Source organism: Peromyscus californicus, unplaced genomic scaffold (genome assembly GCF_007827085.1).
Source record: "Peromyscus californicus insignis strain IS unplaced genomic scaffold, ASM782708v3 Scaffold_21__1_contigs__length_65335640, whole genome shotgun sequence".
NCBI classification, from domain to species: domain Eukaryota; kingdom Metazoa; phylum Chordata; class Mammalia; order Rodentia; family Cricetidae; genus Peromyscus; species Peromyscus californicus.
Genome location: NW_026294514.1, coordinates 13,340,801 through 13,366,200, shown reverse-complemented (window position 1 = coordinate 13,366,200; position 25,400 = coordinate 13,340,801). Strand labels below are relative to the sequence as shown.

General features: G+C 42.9%; 1 protein-coding gene across 1 annotated transcript; it reads left to right on the top strand.

The window, feature by feature from the left end:
- The first annotated feature begins 714 nt into the window (after positions 1–714).
- Sumo1 (small ubiquitin like modifier 1) lies at positions 715–23,520 on the top strand. The gene is made up of 5 exons (XM_052749549.1): positions 715–880; positions 13,873–13,947; positions 18,805–18,882; positions 21,471–21,542; positions 22,676–23,520. Exons 1-5 carry the CDS (start codon positions 869–871, stop codon positions 22,742–22,744), a joined length of 306 nt encoding a protein of 101 aa, XP_052605509.1. The 5' UTR covers positions 715–868; the 3' UTR covers positions 22,745–23,520.
- The last annotated feature ends 1,880 nt before the right edge of the window (positions 23,521–25,400 follow it).

The window sequence follows — 25,400 nt, the reverse complement described above, 5'->3', positions numbered from 1 at the left end:
GCTCCTTCTGTCCCCTTCAAAACTTCCAACAACATTCTAGTCATCGATGGCCCTCAAAACTGTGTCCTAGAGCTGGGGGGCAGAAGCAGGAGGATCTCTGTGAGTTCGAGGCCTGCCCGATCTGCATAGCCGAGTTCTAGAACAGCCAGGGCTACATAGATGAGACCGTGTCTCAAAAAACAACAACCAAAAAAAAAAAAAAAAAAAAAAAAAATAGAGAGAGAGAGAGAGACGTGTCCTCAGGGGTGGTCTTTTCGTTGTGGTTCTTAATCAAGGTCACGCGTGCGCCGGCTGCCAGCAAGGGGAGGTTAATAACAATACTATACTGGCCATCCACTCTATGTAGGGACGGCTGGCGAGGACGGGGGAGAGACAAAGAACGACCCTGGCTCAGCCCTCAGCAGCGCGCAAGGTGTCCGAGAGGGAGGGAGGGAGGAGTCTAGGGTGTCAGGCTGACCCCGAACCCTCAGCCTGGTGGCGGAGCCCTGGTCTGCCCAGGGGCTGGGGCAGACGGCCCAGTTCTCCCGCCGGCGGAACGCCGCCTCGTCCTCTCGCTCCGGGGCAGGCCATTTTTACAGGCCGGACCCCCCCCACCTCCCCACCCCCGCACCCCAACCCCAACCCCGCCGCCGCGGCGACGGCCACCTCCGCCAGGGCCTTTTCCCGCCTCCTTTTCCCGTCTTCCCAAACTCTCCCCGGCGCGCGGCGGAAGTGACGCGAGACGCAGCGGAAGTCCCTGCCGCCGCGGTGTTGTGCTGTCGGGGGCAAGAGACAGATTTGTAAACCTCAGAGTGCGGTTCTGCCTGCCGGAGGCCGCTGCGGTGCGGAGATCTCTCCCCCCCCCACCCCGGGTGAAGCCACCGTCACCATGTCTGACCAGGTACCGGGGCCGGGGGCCTCGGGGCTCTGGGCTGTCGGGCCGCGGGGCTGGGGGAGGCCTCCCGGGGCGGGGGGGGGGGGGGGAGGACGGCGGCGCGGGGGAGGGGGCGCGGCGGGGGGAGGGGGCCGCGAGGGAGGCCGAGCGAGCGCCGGGCCGAGCTGGGCCCCGCGGGGCTCCGGGGCTCCGCCGCCCTCCGCCGCCTTCCTCCGCACCCTCCCCCCTCTCCCGCTGCCCGGCGCCGCGGCGGCTCTCGCGACGGGCTCCCCGGTTTCTCGCGGGTCCGCCGGGGGGGGGGGGGCGGCCCAGGCCCGCACCCCAGGCCCCCTGGGAGCCACCCAAGGGGAAACGGCCGTGTTTCCCATCGGAGGTCTGGTGATGGCAGATGCAGGGCCCCCCCCCCCCCCCCAGGCCTAGTTATGTAACGGGAGAGAATCCCGGACTGGGAGGGTTAGGTGGCCCCGAAAAGCGGCTCGACTCCACTTGGGCTGCCTGGTCTTCCTCGGGAATCGGGCGCGCGCGGTGGGGGGAGGGGGGCGGCGACGGCGAGGGGGGCCTTCCTTGCCCGAGGTCACCCGGAACCCAGAAGACGCCGCGTCCCGTTGTGTGTGCCCGGTGGGCCTCTCCGCCGCCGCCGCGCCTCCCTTTCTGAGTCTTTTTTCTTTTTTTCCATCTGGGGGTGCGGAGCGGTCGGCTCTTTTTCTGTACTTTCCATTTCTTACTCGGGATTGGTCCATCCACTCTCTAGCTGTTGGAGCGCTCAGAATAACCGAGAAACAACGAAAGTGTTTAAGAGCATCACCACCAGTGAGCCTTTTCGTCTGGGCACTGGCCTGCAGATGAGTGATACTTTTTCAAAAAGGGCACATCTTTTTTTTTTTTTTTTCCCCCTATACAGTCAATTTCATGCACATAAACGACGTATCTTGATTAGATGCATCCCCATACTCCCTCTTCCAGGTGATATTTTTTTGAGGAAAAGAGAAAAACTGTATGTGTATTGTACAGTTGCAGAATATTTACAGAAAGCTGCCAATCAATAGTAAAATGCTGTGTCTCAGTATTAGTGTCAAGAATTTGCATTCAAATAGGAGTACTGCCACCTAAGTTTTTCTTCATCCTATTTTTGTTTACCACGTTTGTGGGTAGTTTTTAATACATAAGGTTTTTTCTGGTCTTCCTTTTGTTTGCTTAAACGACTTTGAATTTTCAAAGTATTTTTTGACATATCTATAGTGATAATTATTCAGTAAACTTATTCAATTCCACAATGTAGTTGAACTGTTAATTTTTTTTTATTTTTTGAGTTTTTTGAGACAGGTTTCTCTGTGTAGCCCCGGCTGACCTGGAACTCGCTCTGTAGACCAGGCTGGCCTTGAACTCAGAGATTCGCCTGCCTCTGCCAAGGTGTTTTTATTTTTATAGCCTACCCATATGTAGATTGATTTACTTATTAAAAATCTGGATAGGAATGACTTTATGAACATCTCCCCACAGTTGTTTACTTAGTTACAAGTAAGGGAGGAAAGAGCTTTGGAATGCTTAGTTTCATCAGCTTTTTATTTTGGAAGGAACTGGAAGGCATGTTAGCCTGATGAAAGGGCAATGTACAGAAAGAGTTATAAAATAAATTTTAGAGTTACTTTTGCTCTGGTTTGAACTCACGTCATTTAAGAGTATGAAGAAAGGGGAAAAAAGGACCGGAGGACACAGGCTGTTTTCAGGGGATCTGTGAAGCCACACTAGGCTGTAGTACTCACCCCACCGGGGTTACTGGGCATTGGACTTGGGACCTCACACATGTCGATGCCAGGCAAGCACTATACCTCTGAGCTCTATCCCTGCCTCTCCTTTTAGTCTCACTGTGCTGCCTCGGTTGGTCTTGAACTTCACTCTGTAGCACAAGGTGTCTTTGAACTTGGAATACTCCTCCTCCATTCAGCCTTGCAGAGTAGTTAGGATTAGAGTTATGCTGCCATACCTGGCTAGTTGGCGTGTGACTTATTATTCATGGGTATTCAGTGAAGTTTTTTAGAAACATGACATGAAAATGGAAGCAAGTCTTTTTTCTTTTTCTTTTTCTGTTTTGAGATAGGGTCTTACTGTGTAGCCTTGGCTGTCCTGGAACTCAATATGTGGACCAGGCTGGCCTGGAACTCACGGAGATCCTCCTGCTTCTGCCTCCCGTGTGCTGGGATGAAAGGCACCACTATACCTGCAAAACAAATCTTTTTTTTTTTTTTTGGTTTTTCGAGACAGGGTTTCTCTGTGTAGCTTTGTGCCTTTCCTGGAACTCACTTGGTAGGTAGCCCAGGCTGGCTCTGCCTGGCTCTGCCTCCCGAGTGCTGGGATTAAAGGCGTGCGCCACCACCGCCCGGCCAAAACAAATCTTTTTAATTGAGCTGCGCATTAAAGCAATAGGCAACAGTATGAAATAGTGCTACTTATAGGAATTTTGACTTGAAAGAAAACGTATGCTACCATTTTAGAGGATATTTTGTTTCCAAGGCAGGGTTTCTCTGTGTAGCCCTAGTTGTCGTGGGACTGCTCTATAAATCAGGCTGGCCTCGAACTCAAGAGATCCACCTGCCACTGCCTATGTGCCGGGATTAAAGGTGTTCAACACCATTGTCCAGCTAAAATACTTTCCTGCAATCTCATTACCGTCTAGTATGTTTGTGGACAACTATTTGTTTGAGAAAGTACTATAGGTCTCATCATTGGTACATGATTATCCCAAAAGATGAGGATCATCCTATAACCATTAATAGAAGTTTGCTTAGTCTAATTTCACATTTCATCAAAACTAGAAGGATAATATCAAAGGGATAAGAGTAATTTGAGCCGGGCGGTGGTGGCGCATGCCTTTAATCCCAGCACTTGGGAGGCAGAGCCAGGCGGATCTCTGTGAGTTCGAGGCCAGCCTGGGCTACCAAGTGAGTTCCAGGAAAGGCGCAAAGCTACACAGAGAAACCCTGTCTCCAAAAACCAAAAAAAAAAAAAAAAAAAAAGTAATTTGAACCAGTATTTTCTCTTCTTCCTTTCTTAGAGTCTAGTTAAAACTATTTTTTCCTTCCTTCCTTCCTTCCTTCTTTCGGTTTTTCAGGACAGGATTTCTCTTTGTAGTTTTGGAGCCTGTCCTGGAATTTGTTATGTGGACCAGGCTGACCTCACAGAGATCTGCCTGCCTCTGCCTCCCGAGTGCTGGGTTTAAAGGCGTGCGCCACCACCTCCCGGCTTGTTTTTCATTGTAACAAGAAGAAAAAAATCAACCCAGTTGGAAATAAACTTCTGTCACCTGACTTTGGAAGTGGGTCCTGTATTATTTTATCAATCAGTCAAATGAAGGTCAGCCGAGATTCATGGGAAAGATGGCTGTCATTTCCCAATAGGAGTAAGAAAGGACTTGGAGTTCTCTTCAGTCCACCACATGACTTGTATTCCTGCTGCTCTGATGGCTCTTGTTTCTGCAGTGTTCTCTATAGGTTCTTGTTATTAATCTGCTGATCTTGGCAACAGCTTGAATTTGCAGGAAAATAAGAAATGGATGTGTATTAAAATGTTTAGTTTTGTATACCATTCATATCATAGAACATATTAAACTATAGCAGTTAACTTTAGCATCTAGTTAGTGGTGGATACCTTAGGCATTCCATGTCCTAGGAGAGGAGTGCTGTATAGTCTGTCATCTTTCTGACTGAGTGAGGTGGTGTTAGTAGATATTACAAACCGATTATAATGAAGCACTTCAATTAGACTATAACAACTATTTTATAGTATATTGAAATAATATAGTTATGGTTAGAGTATTCACAGTTGAGTCGTTGAAATTTCAAAACTGTAAAACTATGGTTGTTTGTTTGTTTTGAGACAGGATCCCTATGTAGTCCTGGCTCCTGGGATTAAAGGTGTGCACCAGCACACTCTGAAAGTAAAACATTTTTCAAGTAATTGTGATACTTCATAGTAGTTGGGTTAGCTTTGTTATAACACTCAGATGTAATAATCCTTACATGAGTAGCTTTCTAATGTGTGTGTGTGTGTGTGTGTTTTTTAAGATTTCATTTTACGTGTATGAGTATTCTGCTTGTATGTATGTATGTATGTATGTATGTGCACCGTGTGCGTACCTGGTGCCTCTGGAGGGCATGATAGCATCAAATCTGAAACTAGAGTTAAGGATGATTGTGAGCCCACATGTGAGTGCTGGGAGCCGAACCTGGGTCTTCTGGAAGAACAGCCAGTGCTGTTAACCATTGAGCCGTCTCTCTAACCATACATTGGGATTGTTGTAGATAATAGTCTATTAAAACTTCTTCAGCATTCCCTTCTGGAATTCCCTGAAATTGTGAATATTTTTATAGGTAATGGTGATATTTCAATTTTTAACAGATTGTAGGCAAGGTCACACAGATAATGTTATTGATCACCTTAGTTTTGTAGTTCAAAATTTGGATACTCTAGCTGGGCAGTGGTGGTACGTGCCTTTATTTAGTTCCAGTACTCTGGAGGAAGAGGCAGGCAGATCTCTGTGAGTTTGAGGCCAGGCTGGCCTACACAGTGACAGGTCATTCAGAGCTATACAGAAAAACCCTGTCTTAAAAAAAAAACAAGCAAACAAAAATTAGATGTTCTGGCTAGAAAAGAAGAGCACATTAAGAATAACTTCAGCCGGGTGGTGGTGGTACATGCCTTTAATCCCAGCGCTTGGAAGACAGAGAAAGTCTGGCCTCGTCTACAGAGTGAGTTCCGGAATGGCCAAGCCTACACAAAGAAACCTTGTCTCAAAAAACAAAACAAAACCAAATTTGGATATTCCTGCAATGTATCTGTAAAGCTATGCTGTGATTTCCTCCTCTTCCTCTCCTTGACTCTTCTCTTTGTATTTAGTTACCTTTTTGCAGTTAATAAGGATCTGAAGGAAAAGACAGGACGGAAGGAGGAAGGGTGGAGTTATGTTCTCTTGCCTTATCTAGGGCCAGTTATTTAAAGGTTCATAGAAATGTACAGATGGAAGACATCTACACCAGATCAAGAGCTCATGTAGCTCTTTTATTATACTGAGACAGACCAGGATGGCTTTGAACTCGAAGTGATCCTCCTGCCTTTGCCTCTGCCACCACACCCTACGTAATACTGTACTGTATTTTAAAATACACAGACTAGCTGAATGTTGCCACAAGTCTATAATCCAGTGAGAACTTGTCTCAATTCCCCAGAAAGGAAAAAGCAAAAACAACAACAAGAAAAACAACACAGTAGTTCAAACTTTTTATTACATTTACTTATTTTTGGTGGTGTGTGTGTGTCTGTGTATTCATGCACACATGCCTGAGCTCACTAAGAGCTTAGAGGACAGCTTTGTGGAGTTGGTTCTCCGTTTCCACTGTGGTTTTCAGGAATTGATCTTAGGATGTCAGGCTTGGCAGCAAGTGCTTTATTTACTGATCCTCCTAGCCCACACACAGTAGTTCTTTGTTTATTGTTTTAAATTTTTTTATTTATATGTCCCCATGTGTTTGGATGCCTAAGGAGGCCAGAGTCCCTGGAGCTGGAGTTACAATTAGTTGTTAGAGAATTGAACTCTGGTACTGTGCATAAGCCCAAACTCTCTTAACTGCTAAGCTGTTTCTCTAGCCTCCTGTGAGTATATCACTGAATGTTATTGCTATATTACATTTCAGTCGGTTTTTACTACAAGACATTTAGATAGAGTGGTCTGCCTTTTGAAGTATATTAAAGTTGTCATGTAGGCCTTTTTTGTCTTGAGTCAGGTTCTTACATCGTAGCCCGTGCTGGGCTCAAACTTGTGGCAGTCTTCCTCTGTCAGCCTCCTAAGTGTTGAGATTACATCTGTGAGGACCCATTTAGTATACACTTGCTTTAAACATAATCCAGATGATACTTGCTTCTAGTAATTTTTTTCCAGAATTGCTTTTGGATTGAATAATAGACTGTCTGATAGATCTTAGGTTGATTAAGTAAGTATGTTGCTAGTTTTCCTCATGAAACAAGTATAGACACAGATTGCTTTGGTGTACTAGGTAGGAGAAAATGTAGAAAGTAAAGTTTATATTATTTCATGTCTCATTTACAAATGAGGAAATAATGGTTCTATTTTGTTTTGGTTTGTTTTGTTTTGAGACAGGGTTTCTCTGTGTAGCCTCACCTGTCCTGGAACTCACTCTGTTGACCAGGCTGGCCTCCTAGGAAATCCACCTGCCTCTACCTTCCAAGTGCTGGGATTAAAGGCTTGGGTCACCACTGTCTAGCTTTTGAAAAATGTTTGTTATGGAAAATGTAAATATGTATGCAGTGCACTTAATATGTTCGTATCTTATTTTTTAAATCCACAGCATCCTGCCCCATCCCATGTTAGTTTTGAACCCATTCTCAGGCATTCATGTTAAATAGGGCTTTTAAGTTTGTTTTTAATTATAATTACATCATTTTCCCTTTCCCTTTCCTCCCTCCAAGCCTCCCTGCTAGCACGCACCTCTTGCTCTTTCAAATGTGTGGCCTCTTTTTCTTTAATTGTGTGCATTCCTAATTACATAAATTACAACCTGCAGTCTGTACACTGTTACTAGTATGTATGTTTTCAGGGCTGACCACTTGGTATTGAATATCCAGTTGGTGTGCTCTTTCCTGGGGAAGACTGTTTTCCTCTTGACACTCCTTAGTAGTTCTTAGTTGTTCTTTTGAGCTCCCCCTCCCTCATCCACAGTAGCAGCCCTATTGATGACACTTAATGGGTGTGTAGCTTCTGACATTTCTAGGAGAGACAATCCACAATCTCAGAGCAAACTTCCTGTGAAGGACTTTATTTCTTTTAATAATAGCCACAATATTGTGTTCTGCTTTTCTCTTTTATTTTTTATTTCTCCCTAATGGGCTTGCTCTTGCTCTCTCTTTTCAGAGATCTGCCTGGTTCTGCCTCCTGAATGCTGTGACTAAAGGCATGCACCACCATTCTCTCTTTTGATGAGGGGCAGGGTTCCACCTATGTAGTCTTAGATGGCCCGGAACTGTTTGTGTGGACTGGCCTGGCTTCAAACCACAGAGATCCACCCGAGTGCTGGGATTAAAGGCCTGTGCCACCAGGCCTGGTTTTGTACCTTCTTTTCAAAAGGAAGATAATAATGTTATCAAGAATTGTATAAATAGGGGCATTTAGCTCAGTGGTAGAGCACTTGCCTAGCAAGTGCAAGGCCCTGGGTTTGGTCCTTAGCTCTGAAAAAAGAAAAAAAAGAATTATATGAATAGATACTGGAGAGATGACTTAGTGGTTAAGAGCACTGACTGCTCTTCAGAGGACCTTGGTTTGATTCCCAGCACACACATGATGGCTTACAACCACCTGTAACTCCAGTTTCCAGGGATCCAGCATCCTCTTCTGGCCACTGTGAGCATTGCATACATGTAGTACATAGACATATGTGCAGGCAAACCCCTATACACATAAAATAAATATTATTAACAACTATACACATAGAATAAATTAAAAAAAAAAAAAAGAATGAGCCGGGCATACTGCTTTAATCCCAGCACTTAGGAAGCAGAGGCAGGAGGAGAGGATCTATTGAGTTAAAGTCCAGCTAGGACTGCATAGAGAGAGCCTGTCTCAAAAACCAAAAAGGAAACAAAAATTTAGTATTTTTCAAGAATCCCTCCTCTTTGAGTAAGAATTAGCCATCCTTGTGTGGCTGAAAGGACAGTGACAGATTGGTTAAATGAGATGCTCTGTCCATGTGACTGAATTGTCTGTGGACTGACTACCAGAGTACATCTTTGTGAAGGTGTACAGTATGAATTTAGTACATTTATAAATGCAAACTCGCTGGGTGGTGGTGGCGCACGCCTTTAATCCCAGCACTCAGGAGGCAGAGGCAGGTGGAACTCTTGAGTTCAAGGCCAGTCTGGTCTACAGAGCGAGACCCAGGAAAGGCGCAAAGCCACACAGAGAAACCCTGTCTCGAAAAACCAATCAATCAATCAATCAATAGATGAATAAATGCAAATTCTTATGTTTTCCATATCTTCCAGTTTAAGTCACTTCTCAGAACCAGCCACCTGTCTCCATGCTATTCCTTAGAGAGCAGAGTTACAGTGCTTAGTTCCCAGTAAATTCCTTTACCTTTCCAGTTAGGAGGGTTCAGTCTCTCAGTGATTCAGCCCTGAAAATTTGTCATGACTTTTTTTTGCTCTGTGGGCTGTGTATTCTTGCCAGCCACATCAGTCTGCTCCCTGGAACTGTCCTTTCTTTGATGACCTACTGTCCCAGACTTAAACTGAATGCTTTCACTGTTGTGTAACTAGTGTGCTGTATTCTGTATTGGCTGCCTTTTTTTTAAATATAGGACAGAAGGAAAGAGAGCATTCAAAACACCAAGATTATTGTAGACAGGTTCTGTTTTTTTTTTTTTCTTCCTTTTGTCTATCTTTCTATTTTCTAGACTATCAGTAGAAAAAAAGACAGCCAGTGGGCATAGTGATCTCAGTACTTGGAGATAGAGGCAGGTAAGATCTCTTGAGTTTGAGGCCAACCTGGTCTACATAGTGGGTTCCAGGACACCCAGAGATATATAGTGAGACCTTATCGCAAAAAAAAATTCAAAGAAAAAAAAAAAGTCCGTGAGAAGGTACATGACTGCGTTAAGGCAGTTGCACAAGTGGTAGAGATGTCCATTCCATAGTGGTTCAGTGATCGTGGAGAATAAGATGGGCTTCAGAGCCACTCCGAATTGTCACAGTGAAGAATGATTATGTCGGAGATTTAGAAAGAGAAACCAAAGATAATCTCAGTGTTGGTTGTACTCAGATGAGTGTATGTAACTGTTGTAATTGGGAATCCAGGGAGAGGCTTTTTGTTTGTTTAATTGTTGTTGTGATTGCTGGCTTTAGTACTGTTGAACTCAGAACTTTTTGCACACCAAGCATGTATTTTGCCCCTGAACTATGTTCTCAGCCCTGTAGTTTGTTTTTGATTTTGATTTTCAGAAAAAGGAATTAACATGACCAAGGGACATCAAGTGTAGATATTCAGGCCCTTGGATAAAAGTGTGTGAACTCTGCAGTTGTCAGGTTGGAGAGGATGATGTTAGTATTTGTGTCTCTCATTTTTCTTTCTGTTACTATTATAAAATACTGACCAAACCAGAGACCCTCCTTAAATTTCCAAGTCACATACAGTTCAGTATTGAGGGAAGCCAGGGCAGGAACTGTGAAGCGGAGGTCTTGGAGAAATGGAATGCTGCTCACTGGCTTTCTTTCCATGGCTTACTCAGCCTGCTTTCTTCTTTTTTTTTTTTTTTGGAGTTGAGGACCAAACCCAGGTCCTTGCGCTTGCTAGGCAAGCGCTCTACCACTGAGCTAAATCCCCAACCCTCAGCCTGCTTTCTTGTACGATCCAGGACTACCTGCCCAAGGATGTGGGATCTCCTGAATCAAGAAAATGCCCTACAAACTTGTCCATAGGCCGTTCTGATGGGGACAGTTCTTCCATTGAGGTTCCTCTTCCCTAAGCACTCTAGTTTGTGACAAGATGACAAAAACTAATCAGCATGCTATCTAAGAGGTAGTCAGCCAGGACTGAAGGCCAGAGTTTAAAGAAACAGTTGAGATGGAAGATGGTGGAGTATTGGAAGCCACAGATGCAGAAATGTGAGTGCCCTTTGGATTTAGCAGTAAGGAGTCCAGTTGAAACTCGCTGGTGAGGGCAGTGTTGAGTGGAGTGTGATGCATACCCCCAGATGACAGCTAGTAGAGTACGTGTGCCCATAGCAAATACTGACTCGTGAAAGTTGTGACGATATGTAAGGACACAGGAGAGAAGTCAGGTCCGGAGGCCAGTGTAGGATGTATATGAACTCAAGTGGAAGCGGTAGTGGAAGGTAGTGGTTGGGAGATGCTGTCTGTGGCTCTGGGATGCTATTGCAGTATTGGACTTCAGTTGATCTGTAGGTAGAGAATGAGAACGGCCCCCATGGGCTCATATTTCTTAATATTTGGCCCCCAGTCGGTGACTGTTGGGGAAGGGTTAGGAGGTCTGGCCCTATTGAAGGAGTTGTGTCACGGGGTGGATTTGAGGTTTCAAAAACCCAGCCATTCCCAGTGCACACTCTGTCTCCTACTTGTGGTTTGAGATGCTGGTCTTGCCACCTGACCTTTGTTCCACCATCCTGGACTCTAATCTCACGGAACTGTAAACTCAGTTGAATGCTTGCTTTTATTATTTGCCTTGTTTGTGGTGGTTGTCACAGCAGTAGGAAAGATGGCGGACATTAGCAAATAGAGAACAGATTTCTTGGGTTACTAAAAGGAATGGAGAGGGAAAAATGAGAATGGGGTTAGTGATGTATGGATTGAAATGTTGTGGAGTTTGTTTTTAGACCTGAAGGTATTGGAAGCCATTTATGCTTTTTGAGTATTATAGGATCCAGGAAAGCTGTGCTTTAGGAGAGTTCTGTGGATGATTGATTAGAGAGAGGTGGGGGGATTCTTTTTGTTTCTGAGTATCTTCTATAGCTATCCTAACGTAGAGAATACTGGAATATCTTCTTTTGTGCTAACCTAAACAAAACTTCTCACTACTCTCCTCCCCTTTTTTGGTTTTTTTCGAGACAGGGTTTCTCTGTGTAGCTTTGCGCCTTTCCTGGAACTCGCTTTGGAGACCAGGCTGGCCTCGAACTCACAGAGATCCGCCTGGCTCTGCCTCCCGAGTGCTGGGATTAAAGGCGTGCGCCACCACCGCCCGGCAACTCTCCTCCCCTTAAAGGTCTCAGGGTTTGGTTGCCTTTTATTGCCCTTCACCGCAGAGTAAGATTTTTGCTTTCTAGATACTTGCAGGAAGAAGCAACTCTGTACTATGACTATAAATTCATAGAAATGTGGCAAGACAGTGTTTGAAGATAGTCTTCTAGTTTCCAGGTGAAATACTATGACTAAAGACGTTAATTTTGCCTGCTACCGTGATACTCAGTTCACCAGCATTGAAAGCAGATGAGAACCAGGCACCCTGTACCTACTGTCTCTTCTGTCATCTAAGCACCTCAGACTCTGCACTGATCTTGGTAATCTTACTCACTTTCCCCCTCCCCACACTTAATAACATGTGAGTGTTATTTTTATACACACAGATCTGTGCATTTGCCCCTGCCCAGACCCACTGCTCTCTTTGTCTCCCCTCTATTCCTGTTGGGTCCTTTTCCTCCTGCTTTCATAATACATATACTGTCACCCTCTCTTGTTATTCCCCTCCTTAGATCCTCTCTTCCACCCTTCTCAGAGTCCCTTTATGCATAGAAACTTGAATTTCAGTCTTTGAGAGAGAACACGACCCATTGAGTAATTGGGTGGGGTTTTGTTATATTTGATTTTTGGGGTTTTTCTTTTTATAGATTGTAGATAGTGATCCCCTTTTGGATATGGAATTGAAAAAGGCTTCTCTCACTCCATAGGCTCTTTTTATTCTATTGATTGTTTTCTTTTGCTGTGCAGAAACTTTAATTTCATGCAATACCATTTGTCAGTTCTTGGAATTATTTCCTATGCTATTGGAATTGTGTTCTGTTCATTTCTAAATGTCAAAGAATTTAGTAGTTTTAACTGTACTGGCATGTGCTGTATAGATAGTTTCTCTGCTTTACTTGTAAAAATCAGTTTGTTAATCCTCCCCCCCATCTCCCCCCCCCCCCCCCAAAACTGGGTTTCTCTGTGTAACAGTGTGACTGTCCTGGAACTTATTCTGTAGACCAGGCTGGCCTCTCACAGAATCTGCCTGCTTCTACCTCCTGAGTGCTGGGATTAAAGATGTGTGTCATCAAACCTGACTCAGTGTGCTAATTCTTAGTGAAGTGTGGATTAACTTCTTTCTTTTGAGACAGGGTCTCACTGTGTATCCATCCCTGAACTCTAAACCAAGCTAGCTGCAAACTCAAAGAGATTCGCTACCTGGCTGGAGTAGCTGTTTGAATTAGTACAAATAGCAAGAATATTTTAAATATTTAAGTGTGGTTGAACTAAAGTGTGTGTGTGTGTGGGTACTTTTACCTACTGTTGGTGACATTTTCCAGGACACTGTTTCACTAAGAATGACTTAACAGAGGTGCTTTGTGCTGAGATGTTCTCATCCAATTTACTCTGTTAATTTCACTTGCTGTGCAGTACTCCTTTATTTAAATGAGTTTGTAAATCTTTTTCTTTAATATCTTTTTTGTGTGTGTCATCCGTCCCCTCCCCCAACTGAGGACCTAACTCAGGGCCTTGCGCTTGCTAGGCAAGCACTCTACCACTGAGCTAAATCCCCACCCCCTGAGTTTGCACATCTTTTTTGTCTTCCGTGAGTCTCCTCCTTTTTCTTAGTTTCTCACTCCTAGGTTCCCGTCCAGTCTCCCCCGCCCCTTTCTGTTGTCCCAGCTGTCATCAGGCTTATTACCCTATATACAGCCGTGGGTGGAGATGCTTCAGACAATACGAAACTGATTCATTGTGACTCAGTGTTTAGACCAGTACTCTCCCCTTTGATTGTCCTGTCTAAATGGCCTTTGCTTGTGCTGCCTTTACTTATCTTGGCATAGCAGATTGCCTCAGGACAGGCTGTGAGAACACTCTCGGATTAGAGTGTTTTGTAGAGCTCTAGGAGGACGCGCTCCTTAGGGCACGAGGAGTTTCCAAACGGCCTCTTGACCTTGACCGCAGCACCTTTATCACCTGCTGAGCTGAGTGTTAGAAACGTGCTTTCTCATCGCTTTGTCCTAAGTCCTTACGGTGGGGGGGCAGTACAGGGCTAAGTGTTAAATTCTTACTGTGGGATATGATGATTGAGAAAATCTCTTGATCTTTAGTGAATGGCGGGAAGTTTGAAGAGTAATTGAGTGTTGGGGAAATAAATGCTGTCTGTAATCTCAGGTGCAGAGTCTGTTACCTGGGGGAAAGTAATGGGTGCTCATGAGAACAGAGTACTTAGGAATTTTTAATCTGGAAATTTCTTTCAGGAGGCAAAACCTTCAACTGAGGATTTAGGGGATAAGAAGGAAGGAGAATACATTAAACTCAAAGTTATTGGACAGGTGAGTTTCATTATTTTTCTCATTTAACATTTTTTTTTGTTTTGTTTTGTTTTGTTTTTCGAGACAGGGTTTCTCTGTGTAGCTTTGGTGCCTGTCCTGGATCTCGCTCTGTAGCCCAGGCTGGCCTCGAACTCACAGAGATCCACCTGGCTCTGCCTCCTGAGTGCTGGGATTAAATGCGTGCGCCATCACTACCCTGCTCATTTAACATTCTTTTGGTGTATAAAAACAGGAAAAACATTAGGTAAGACACGTTATTTAAAAGTTGCGTTTTCCCTTATTGTACACTTGTCTGGGGGGGTAAAAGAGACCTGCTTGGTTTTGACCTTACTCCGTAGACCAGCCTGCGACTCAGAGATGCTCTTGCTTCTTCAAGTGCTGGAATTAAAAATGTACCACCACACCTGGCATGTTGTTGTTTATTTATTTATTAGATCAGAATTAGTGAAATGATACACTCTTACCATCAAAATATGATAGTTTTCCACATTCTTCCAAGTGTGAGAACAGTGCCACTGTGACAGATTTTGGGGGGGGGGGGTCTGCTTATTATGTGTCCATGTCGGTGTGTAATGGTGGTGGGGACTGAACCTAGGGCCTGGCACATGACCAGGTCAGTGTTCTACCACTGAACCATGTCTATCCCCAGCAATCTTCTTATTCTTTCTAGTACGACTTTGAGTGTGGTATGTGTGCATGCAGTCATCACACTCAGTTGCTTGTGCTCATACAGTGGAAGGCAGAGAAGGATGTTGGTGTCTGCTCTGTTTCTCTTCCTCCTTCTCCCCTGAGATCGGAGTTCTCATTGTTCCTGGAGCTGGCTGGTGACCAGCTAGTTTCAGGGCTCCTCCTGACTCTTTCCTATTGCACTGGAGTTCAGCCTGGCCTTTGTTTTTTAGTGTTCCTGTTGGGATCTGAACTTGGATCCTCAGGCTTGTGCTGTCTTACCCACTGAACCTTTCTTTACCCTCTACCCTTCTTTGTTTTCAAATTATTTTATTTTTTAAGTGTTATGTGTGTGGGCGTTTGGCTGCATATATGTCTGCACTGCCTGCATGGAACTGGAGTTACAGTGTGAGCTGCTGTGTGGGTGCTGGGAAGTCAAAACCAGGTTTTCTGAAGAGAAGCCAGTGCTCTTAGCCACTGGCTGTCTCTCCAGCCACTGTCACCATCGCCACCATCATTTGAGAGAAGCACTCACTGTACAGCCTTGGCTGGTTGGAACTCACTGGTAGACCAGGCTGACCTTGACCTCTCAGAGATCTGCCTGCCTCTGCCTCCTGAGTGCTGGGTTTAAAGGCGTCTGTCATCGCCTGGCACTCTCCTTGGCCTGCAGTTGGGAATGAGTGAGGAAATCTGTCAGGAGAGAGCAGCCATGGCGGCAGGAGTGACTTGTGTGTGGTGCCAGACGGGAAGCAGAGAGAGAGCGTCACAGTTCAGCTGGCTTTCTCTTTTCTCCCTTTTTACTCAGTCTAGAACCCTGGCCCACCAGGGAGGTGCCACCCCCACTTCAGGGTAGGTCTTCTTCCTTACTTAGTTAGACCTCTCTTGGAAACAGACCTCTAAAGACAGTCCGAGGTGTGTCTTCTGGGTGATTCCAAGTTGAGTTAAGTTAATGAGGAGCCAACCACCAGGGGAGCGTCTGAGTACATTTAGATGTCTGTTTAGAGCTGTGACCTATTTTAAAAGCTGGATTTTTACTTTTAAGTTGTAATTTTTTAAAATATGTTGGGTAGTAAACCTTTTACTAAATACATGATTAGCAAAAAAACATCCTCTTAGTTTTGGGTTATGTCTTCACTTTTTTTGGTTACTTTACAGCATATTTTGTTTCTTTGAGACAGGGTTTCTCTGTGCTGCCCTGGAACTAGCTCTGTAGACCAGAATGGTCTCAGACTCCCAGAGATCCTTCTCCTGAGTGCTAGGATCAAAGGCGTGTGCTGCCATAGCCCATTTTGTGTATTTCTTTTGCTTCTAATTAAGAAACTGTAGTCTAAACTGGGCAGTGGTGGCGCACTTTAATCCCAGCAGTTGGGAGGCAGAGGCAGGCAAAGTTTGTGAGTTTGAGGCCAGCCTGTACTACAAAGTGACAAGCCAAGACTACATAGAAATCCTGTCTTGAAAAAAACAAAAACAAACTAAACAAACAAAAAACCCTAACACCCCCTCCCCCCCCAAAAAAAAGAAAAAGAAAAGAAACTGTGTCTAATCCAGGCTTGCAAAGACTTAACATCTGTGATTTCTTCTAAGGATTTAATAGTTTAGCTCTTAGGTTTACATCTTTTCTTATCAAGTTATTTTTGTATGAGTATTTCCTAGGCCATTAGTTAAAAAGACCGTCTTTACTGAGCCTCATAATCAATCTGTAATCTCAGCTACTTAAGGTTAAGGTAGAAGGCTCTCAGTTTCAAGCCATGCCTGTGTGAATTCAGTATCAGCCTTGGGACTTAGACCCTATCTTAATATAAAGAAAAGAGGCTGGAAGAGGCAGAGGAACAGGATGTCTGCTGTGAGATTGAGATTACGTTGCATCTTCTAGACATATTAGGGAAACTACATCCATGAAATCTGAATATGGCTGCCTAAAAAAGGTTTGAATAAGGACAGCACCAACAGACATTTTAACCTGGAAGGGGGAATTATTATGTGTGTGTGTGGTGCACTCATTTAATTCCAGCACTTGGAAGGCAGAGGCAGGTGGCTCTGTGAGTTCAAGTCCAGCCTGGTTTATGGAGTGAGTTCAGCACAGCCAGGACTACACAGAGAAACCTTGTCTTGAAAACAAAACAAAACAATTATTAGTTTGCAAGGGTTCTTTTTATTTGTATTTCATTCAGACTTGCCTGGAACCTCTTATATAACCCAGGCTGGCCCCAAATTTACACCAATCCTCTGCTTCAACTTCCTGAGTGCAGAGATTATAGCCATGGACTGCTGTACCAGGCTGGTTTAGAGTTTTTTTTTACCTCCTAAGTGGTGACTATTTTCACCAGTGTGTTGCAATTTTTGTTTGTGTCTTATTGTATGTAGTTAAGTTTTATTACGTAGGATCTTGATGTGTGTGTGTGTGTGTGTGTGTGTGTGTGTGTGTGTGTTTCCCAGTTAAAATTTGCTTTACAGTACAGATTTCCTAACTGGTAAATTAGGGAAGAATACTTTTTATAAAGAAGAGAATACAGTATACCTGAAATCCTAGCACTCTGAAAGCTGAGGCAAGAGGATGGAGCGCTTGAGGCCAGTTGAGATTATAGAGGGAGACCTTGTCTTTGAAGAGAAAGGACAAGTAGCTCATTCATGTTAGAGTGCTTGGCTAGTATTTGCAAGGTCCTGGGTTTAGTCTTTAGCACGGCAAAAGATAAGTAAGTATAAAGAGAAAATATCTTAATGTTAGTTCATTAATTCATCCGGAAGTAATGTGGTTGGTTTGTTTGTTTTCCAAGATAAGGCTTTCCTTTGTAACAGCCCTAGCTGTCCTGGAGCAGCCCAAGCTGCTCACTTTGTAGAGCAGGTTGGCCTCAAACTCAGAGATTCACCTTCCTCTGCCTCCCACGAGTGCTAGGATTAAAGGCATGTGCCACACTGCCTGGCTTTCCTTTAAAAAAAAAAAAGAATCTCATCATGTAGCCCAGGCTATCCTGGAACTCACAGTATAATCTAGGTGGTCTTTTTAAATTTTATTATTTATAAAAAAAATTTATTGTTTATAAGTGCTCCTAACTGCTCATAACTCCAGCCCTCCAGGTTGGTCTTGTCCTCCTAAATGCTGGTATTATAGACATGAACCACCATATCTGGCTAGGAATTATATTGTATTAGGTATGCTGTAGATATTTCAATCTTTTTATGAAATTATCATCACACATTATTAAGTATCTTGTGGCTATGATGTGTATTCATAAGGGTTGGCTTTGAAATTTTATGATAGTGCAAATGCTAGTATTTTTTTTTCTGATCATTTGCTTGACAATCTGGGTGGAAGAAAAGTATCTGTAGTTAAACAAATTCTTTCAATAGGAGGCAGCCTACCAGGGATTGAATCTAAGGCTATATGTATGCCGGGCAAGTGCACCACTGGGTGACATGCTTAGCCCCAAACCTTCACTTTGACATACTGAAGTCTTCCCACCCCCCCCACCCCCAGTGCATCACCACTGCCCGGCTCCTTACTGAAGTTTTTATTCATGTTAGAGAAACTGGCTTCTTTGAGTCACTTTTTGGTAGGAAAAGGTTTTCTATGTTATTTTAAAGTTTATATTTTTTGCTGGGCAGTGGTGGCAATGCATGCCTTTAATCCCAGCACTTGGGAGGCAGAACCAGGTGGATCTTTGTGAGTTCAAGGCCAGCCTGGTCTACAAAGTGAGATCCACGATAGGCTCCAAAGCTACACAGAGAAACCCTGTCTCGAAAAAAAACCAAAAAAAAAAAAAAAAAAAAGTTTATATTTTTCTCCTAGGTTTGACCCCCTTCAGGGACACTTTAGTTGGTATGAATGGGATAGTATGTTTTATTTTGATAGCTTGTGAGAATTTGTGGCAGTTCATTTTATTTATTTATTTTTAGTTCATTTTATTTTTCAGTATTTATTTTGATGGATATTCTATAATGAAGGAATGCATTCTTTGACATGCAAATTCATATTAACATTTAAAGTATATTTCTTTTACTAATTTTTTATAATAGGTTGCTAAAAAGTAACTTGGAATTTGATTAGATTGTTTTTAATGAAACTAGTTAGGAATGCTAAAAATAATATTTTGGTGGAAAACTGTAAGTGACAAGGCGTAATTAAGTAATTTGGTTGAAGTTAACTAAGTAGTCTAGACAAAGAAGGAATAATGTTTCCCTTTATCTCCTTAGGATAGCAGTGAGATACATTTCAAAGTGAAAATGACAACACATCTCAAGAAACTCAAAGAGTCATACTGTCAAAGACAGGTGTGTATTGGGACGCTCCATACAGTGCTTTGCAGAAGCTGCTGACTGAAGGTTGTTCAAAGCCATTCTGTTTCACCATTAGAAACTTAAGGAAAGCACCCTAATGTTATCTGTCATTAATCATACACTGTTTCTTTCCTCTTGTGACCCCATTTCAAAGTTTAATTAATAAGACAGAGAAAAGTAACTCACTTTTACTGACTGCTCGACTGAATATTTTTGCCTTGATGGTTTGTATCTGTATATAACACTAAAAGCAAGTCTTTTTTGTGATTATTGTGAAATTTCCCTGTGTTTCTAACCATGAGTTTTAGGCCTTATAATATATTTTCTTGGGGCTGGGAACATGACTCAGCAGTTAAGAGCACTGACTGCTCTTCCAAAGGACTTGGGTTCGATTCTCAGTACCCACTTGGTGGCTCAGAACCGTCTGCAGCTACAGTCCTGCAGGATCTGATGCCTTCCTGTGAGCATTGCAGACGTGTGCACAGACATGGAGGCAGGCAAAACATCCATGTATATAAAAAATACTTAAAAATATTTTCCTTTATACACAATATAGACTGCTGCTAATTACATACCATATTTTCAAGCATATTTCAAGATATTTCAAGGAATTATCTCCTTAAAAAAAAAAATCTGTGTGAGGGCTGGAGAGATGCTCAGTGGTTCTAGAGGACCTGGATTCAGTTCCCAAAACCTGCATGGCAGCTCATACCTGTCTATAACTCCAGTTTCAGGGCTTCTGACACCCTCACATAGACATACATGCAGGCAAAACACCAATGAACACAAAATTTTAAATATATATATTTTGAAATTTAAAATATATAATTGTGTGTGTGTATAGTTGTCTACATTAACACATAATACATCTTATACTCACAAATAATAAAAATTTGGGGGAAAGTTCAAGAATAAATAAAATCTTCAGCTAAAAATGTTCCAGGATAGCCAGGCCTACATAGTGAGACCCTGCCTCAGATACACATATACACACATACATATAATAAAAACGAATGTAAGAATGTACTTTATGCTGTGTATGAGGTGCACCTGTAATCCTAACACTGATGAGGTGATGTATGTAGGAAGAGGTTAAGAGTTCAAGGTTATCATAAGAAATTTGAGACCAGCCTGAGCTGTATGAAACTATCTCATAAAGCTAAAAGCAAAACATCAGAGATAACCAAGGTTGAATTTTTTGTTTGTTTTGAGTCAGGGTCTCTTACACAGCCTTGGCTGTCCTTTAACTCACTATGTAGATCAGGCTGTCCTGGAACTCAGAGATCCTTCTACCTCTGCCTCCTAGTATTTTTTTTTTCTCCCCCACACAGGGTTTCTCTGTGTAACAGCCTTGGCTGATCTGGAACTCAGTCTATAGACCAGGCTGGCCTCGAACTCACAGAGATCCGCCAGCCTCTGCCTCTCAAGTGCTGGGATTAAAGGCATGCGCCACCACCACCCGGCATCTAGTATGTTTTAATTTCTTTGTAATTTTTTTTTCAGGGACAGTGTTCAAACACCCACAGATGTAGTTGTTTGGTTTTTTTTTTTTTTTTTTTTTAAGTTAAATTCTATTTGTTCGTGTATGGTGTTTTGCCTGCATGTATGTCTGTGCACTATATACATGCAGTACCCTCAGATGCTCGAGAGGGCATTGGATCCCCCAGGAATGGAATTACACTTAGCTGCCAAGTGGATGCTGGGAATTGAAACTGAGTCCTCTGGAAGAGCAGCCAGCCATTTCTCTAGTCCTTAAATAGGTGATTCTTTTTTTTTGTTTTGTTTTGGTTTTTTTTTGGTTTTTCGAGACAGGGTTTCTCTGTGTAGCTTTGGGCCTTTCCTGGAACTCACTTGGTAGTCTAGGCTGGCCTCGAACTCACAGGGATCCGCCTGGCTCTGCCTCCCGAGTGCTGGGATTAAAGGCGTGCGCCACCACCGCCCGGCTAAGTAGGTGATTCTTGATTCGCACTTGTAGTGAAGTTACTTTCCTTTAAGTGAGTCATCTCCGCTTTAGCTGTCATGTTGAAATGGTTGGAAAATACACACATGTTTCGTGGCATTTAGACCTGTTCTGTTATATGTACTACTGTGCCTTAGCTAGCTACCATTTGCATTACCAAATTCTTGGGATTTGATGTTTAAAACCAGTGTTGCTTATATAGTTATAAGCTAGTAAGGGCAGTTCCTTGTTTTCCCTTACGCTAGCTCAGACTTAAGGGGGGCGCGAGTATAGCAGTGGTTGGGAGGGTAGGCTCATCAATCATTTTGGGCTAAAATTCTTAGCTAGCTTCTTTTATCTATAGGCTGTAAGTTCCCTAGTAGTAACATGGAGATGAGGTGGTAATACCTTATTGAGTCTATGCAAAGAGCATTGTGACTGCATATAAAGTACTTGGTAGGATAGCCTTCCTAACAAATAATGAGTTCTCATTATATGGTAGTTAGGCTTGACTTGGTGGTCTAAGTTATGACCTTTGTAGCTTGTTAAGCCTTTTTGTTTGTTTGTTTGTTTGTTTGTTTTTGGTATATCATAGTTACTTATACCTAAGATATTTACACACACTTTCTTTTTCGTTTTTAAGGGAGTTCCAATGAATTCACTCAGGTTTCTCTTTGAAGGTCAGAGAATTGCTGATAATCATACTCCAAAAGAAGTAAGTATGATTTCTTTTCTGAGTCAGACTTGAAATAAGTAAGATTTTGGATTGAAAGGGTTAGGATTATAGCTCAGAGATGGAGCATGTACTTAGTATGCAAGTGTCCCAGAATTTGATCCCTGGCGCCAAAATAAAAGGAAAAGAAGGAACAGTTTTTAAAATTTATATTTATTACGTGTATGTTCACATGTTCATAAGGGTCATGATGCATATGTGGGAGTCATTTCTCTACCATGGGCATCCTGAGGGTGGTAGGTCCAAAGCCTATTGCAACAACCTGGGGACAAAAAAAATTTTTTTCCTTGGGTCTCGGAGGTTAAGAATACTTGTTCATACAGAGGACCTGGTTTCAGTTCCCAGCACCACATAATGTATCATCTGTAACTCCAGATCCAAGGGATATATCTTTGGTTTGGTTTGGTTTTTTGAGACAGAGTTTCTCTGTGTAATAGCCTTAGCTGTCCTGGAACTTGATCTGTACACCAGGGTGGCCTCAAACTCACAGAGATCCTCCTGCCTCTGCCTCCCCCTCCTGAGTGCTGGGATTAAAGGTGTGGGCTACCACCACCCAGCTGAAAACAAATCTTTTTTTTTTTTCCAAGGCAGGGGTGGGGGGGTGGGGCGGGGGGGGGGGGGTGATATTTGCTGTGTAGCTTTGGTGCCTGTCCTGGCTGGATCTCGCTCTGTAGACCAGGCTGGCCTGGGAACTCACAGAGATCCACCTGGTGTGCGCCACCACCGCCTGGCCTTGTTTTTGTTTTGAGACGGGGTCTCTCTACATAGCCATGGCTGTCCTGGAATTCACTATGTAGAGCAGGCTTGCCTCAAACTCACAGAGATCTGTTTGCCTGCCTCCTGGCTCCAGAGTGCTGAGATTAATGGCATGCACCACCATGCCCGGCTTCTTCCAGTTTTTTGAGACAATCTCATAGCCCAGGCTGGCTTGGAACTTACTGATGGCCTTGAACTCCTTCTTACCCTCTTACTTCCATTTCCAAGCCTTAGAGGGTTATTAATTACAGATGATACTTGTATCTTCTTGTACTTTAAAGTAGTGACCACATAATTGCAGCCAATGTAAAAATGTTGCTTTTATAGTTTAGTGTTAACATATTTCTCTTTTCTTTCAGCTTGGAATGGAGGAAGAAGATGTGATTGAAGTTTATCAGGAACAAACGGGGGGTCATTCGAGGGTTTAGATAATTCTTTTTATTTTTTTTCCTTTTCCCTCAATCCTTTTTTATTTTTGAAAATAGTTCTTTTGTAATGTGGTGTTCAAAATGAAAATTGAATACTGGCACTCCATCTCTTTAGAACATCTGGTAATCTGAATTCTAGTGTTCAATATTCATTATTGGTTGTTTTTGTTGTGCTGATTTTTGGTGATCAGACCTCAGATCCCTTAATATTGCCCTTCTTGTTTTAAAAGAATTCATGTGTGCACAGAGAGGCCACTCTTTTCAGGACTGTGCATTTTCAGGTTTGTGACGATAAAAAGAGCGACCAGTGGGAGCTTTCCTGGGACCTTCCAGTTGGCCCTGAAGTTCTAGCATGTGGTTGCTTCACTCCTGGACTGTGATTTTCAGTGGGAGATGGAAGTCTTTCAGAGAACTGAACTGTGGGAAAATGACCTTTCCTCGGCTTGAATCTACTTTTAAAATCTGAGGGTCTGGACCAAAAGAAGAATATCACGTTTGTAGTCAAGATAACAGATACAGTGAGAGTAACAACTAACTCCAAAGATGGCTTCACTGGAGAGAGAGAAAGCGTCCTAAGAGTACGACAGGCGTCTGAAGAGCCCGGGGAAGCTGTCATTTCCATCAGCAGTGAGTGATAAAGTTACTCATGCAGAAGGGTATGCAACAGACACTGCTCCTTTTGATTCTGTTTGTACTTTTTGGCCTGGGACATGGGTTTTCAAGGGACATCGTCTGTACCAGCTTCATTAAAATAAACAATATTTGTAAAAACCGTACTAGAGCTCCTTTCATTTTAGTTTTCTAGGGAGAAATGCCCCAGATAGGATTTTCTTGCTTGAGTATTTCTTTAGTACTGTACAGTAATGACCTTAGTGACTTTGAAGCAATGGGAGTTACTGGGGTGCCTTCTGAATCAAGTGTTTAGTTATGTCACAAGGCCTTTTTAATGTCTTTTTAGATTGTGCTATTCTTAGAGGGTGCACATGATACCATTACTGTTGTTTTTTTTTCCTTTTAAAATCCCAGCGAATCACAGAATTACATGTATGTACACATCCAGTTTCATGTTATTCTAAATACAGTGCCGTCTGGCTACTTTAGCAAATAAACCTATCTCAGGTGCATTTTATAAAGTGTTAACAGCTTATTACCTTTCTCAGGTAACTTGCTTAAAAAGTAGATTGCCTGAAACTTATATTTGACCCTAACTTTAAAATTATTTGTATTGTACAAATTGGAGCTTTTAGACTGTCCCCTGGCAGTTCCTTAAATTGTTACGTTCCTTAAATAGTAACTGGAAATTAGGTTCGGTTGTAGAAAATCTTTGAGTTGCAGCATTTGTCAAGATCAAATAACATATTTGATTGGTTATTTGAGCTGTTCAAAATTCATGAATATGTAATTCATCTTAATTTTTGAATCTCTAAATGAAGATTCAACATTTAGTGGTGGAGCATAATTGTAGAAATAGTTTTTGTTTTAGGGGTTTTGGGGAAGGTCTTCTAAAGTAACTACACTCTACTGTTGGCCTAAAAAAAATGCTCAACTGCTATAATAATGTTGTTCAAATAGACACTTGGAAGTAAAAGTTTAATAGATATTTGGAAAGACCCCAAGCGGTATTTAGTAGCCACTCTATCTGGAGTGCAGCAGCCTAAATTTGCAAAAGGGAGAAAAAAAAAAAAGCAGTAACGGTTTCCTTGCATGTTTACTCGTGAGTGTATGTTGATTAGTTAAGTACTGTTGAATTTGCAAGTAGGGTTGACCAGCATCAGAAAAACAATGACATTTAAATTTACTATGATCTTAACCATAGTGGTTTGGCCATTTTATTTCTATTTTACATGAAACAAGGAGTTACTCAATTCCTGCAGTATAGAATAGAAAAATTAGCTAAATTTCTAGACTGGAGAAATGTAATCCCTGTACAAAGCAAAAACCTGTGAGTATTAGTGGGGAATCACCTCTAAATACTGTTCTTTACTTGTGGACAGTGTGATGATTAAGACGTCATTGTCAATTTGCCTGGGTTTAAAGTCACTCTGGAAAGACCTTTGGGTGTGTGTCCAGAAAGATTTGAAGTGGGGATTCCTACCCTGGGTGGGGGGTACTGCCATTCTGTGGGTCCAGGACTGAAATAAAAGGATAAAATGAGATAAGTGCCAGCATTCATCTCTGACTACTGGTGCAGGGTGACCAACTACTTAACTCTTTAAGGTGTTTTTGGGGGTGTGTGTAGTTTTTTTTTTTTTTTTTTTTTTTTTTTTTTTTGGTTTTTTCGAGACAGGGTTTCTCTGTGTAGCTTTGCGCCTTTCCTGGAACTCGCTTTGGAGACCAGGCTGGCCTCGAACTCACAGAGATCCGCCTGGCTCTGCCTCCCGAGTGCTGGGATTAAAGGCGTGCGCCACCACCGCCCGGCTATAAAAAAAGTGTGTGTAGTTTTGTTGCAGTAATGAGAAAACTAAGACAAGTGTGGATTAAAAACTGGGCTGGGGAGATGGCTCAGTGGTTAAGAGGACTGACTGCTCTTCCAGAGGACCCGAGTTCAATTCCCAGCACTCACATGGCAGCTCACAACTGTCTGTAACTCCATTTCCAGGAGGCCTGACACCCTCGTACATACAGATAGACATGCAGGCAAAAACACTAATGCACA

Bases quoted from the DNA above. Each gene is read 5' to 3' on its own strand.
- Sumo1 (XM_052749549.1), top strand. The intron at 13,948-18,804 runs GTGAGTTTCATT...TTATCTCCTTAG, and splicing joins AACTCAAAGTTATTGGACAG to GATAGCAGTGAGATACATTT. The intron at 18,883-21,470 runs GTGTGTATTGGG...TTCGTTTTTAAG, and splicing joins AGTCATACTGTCAAAGACAG to GGAGTTCCAATGAATTCACT.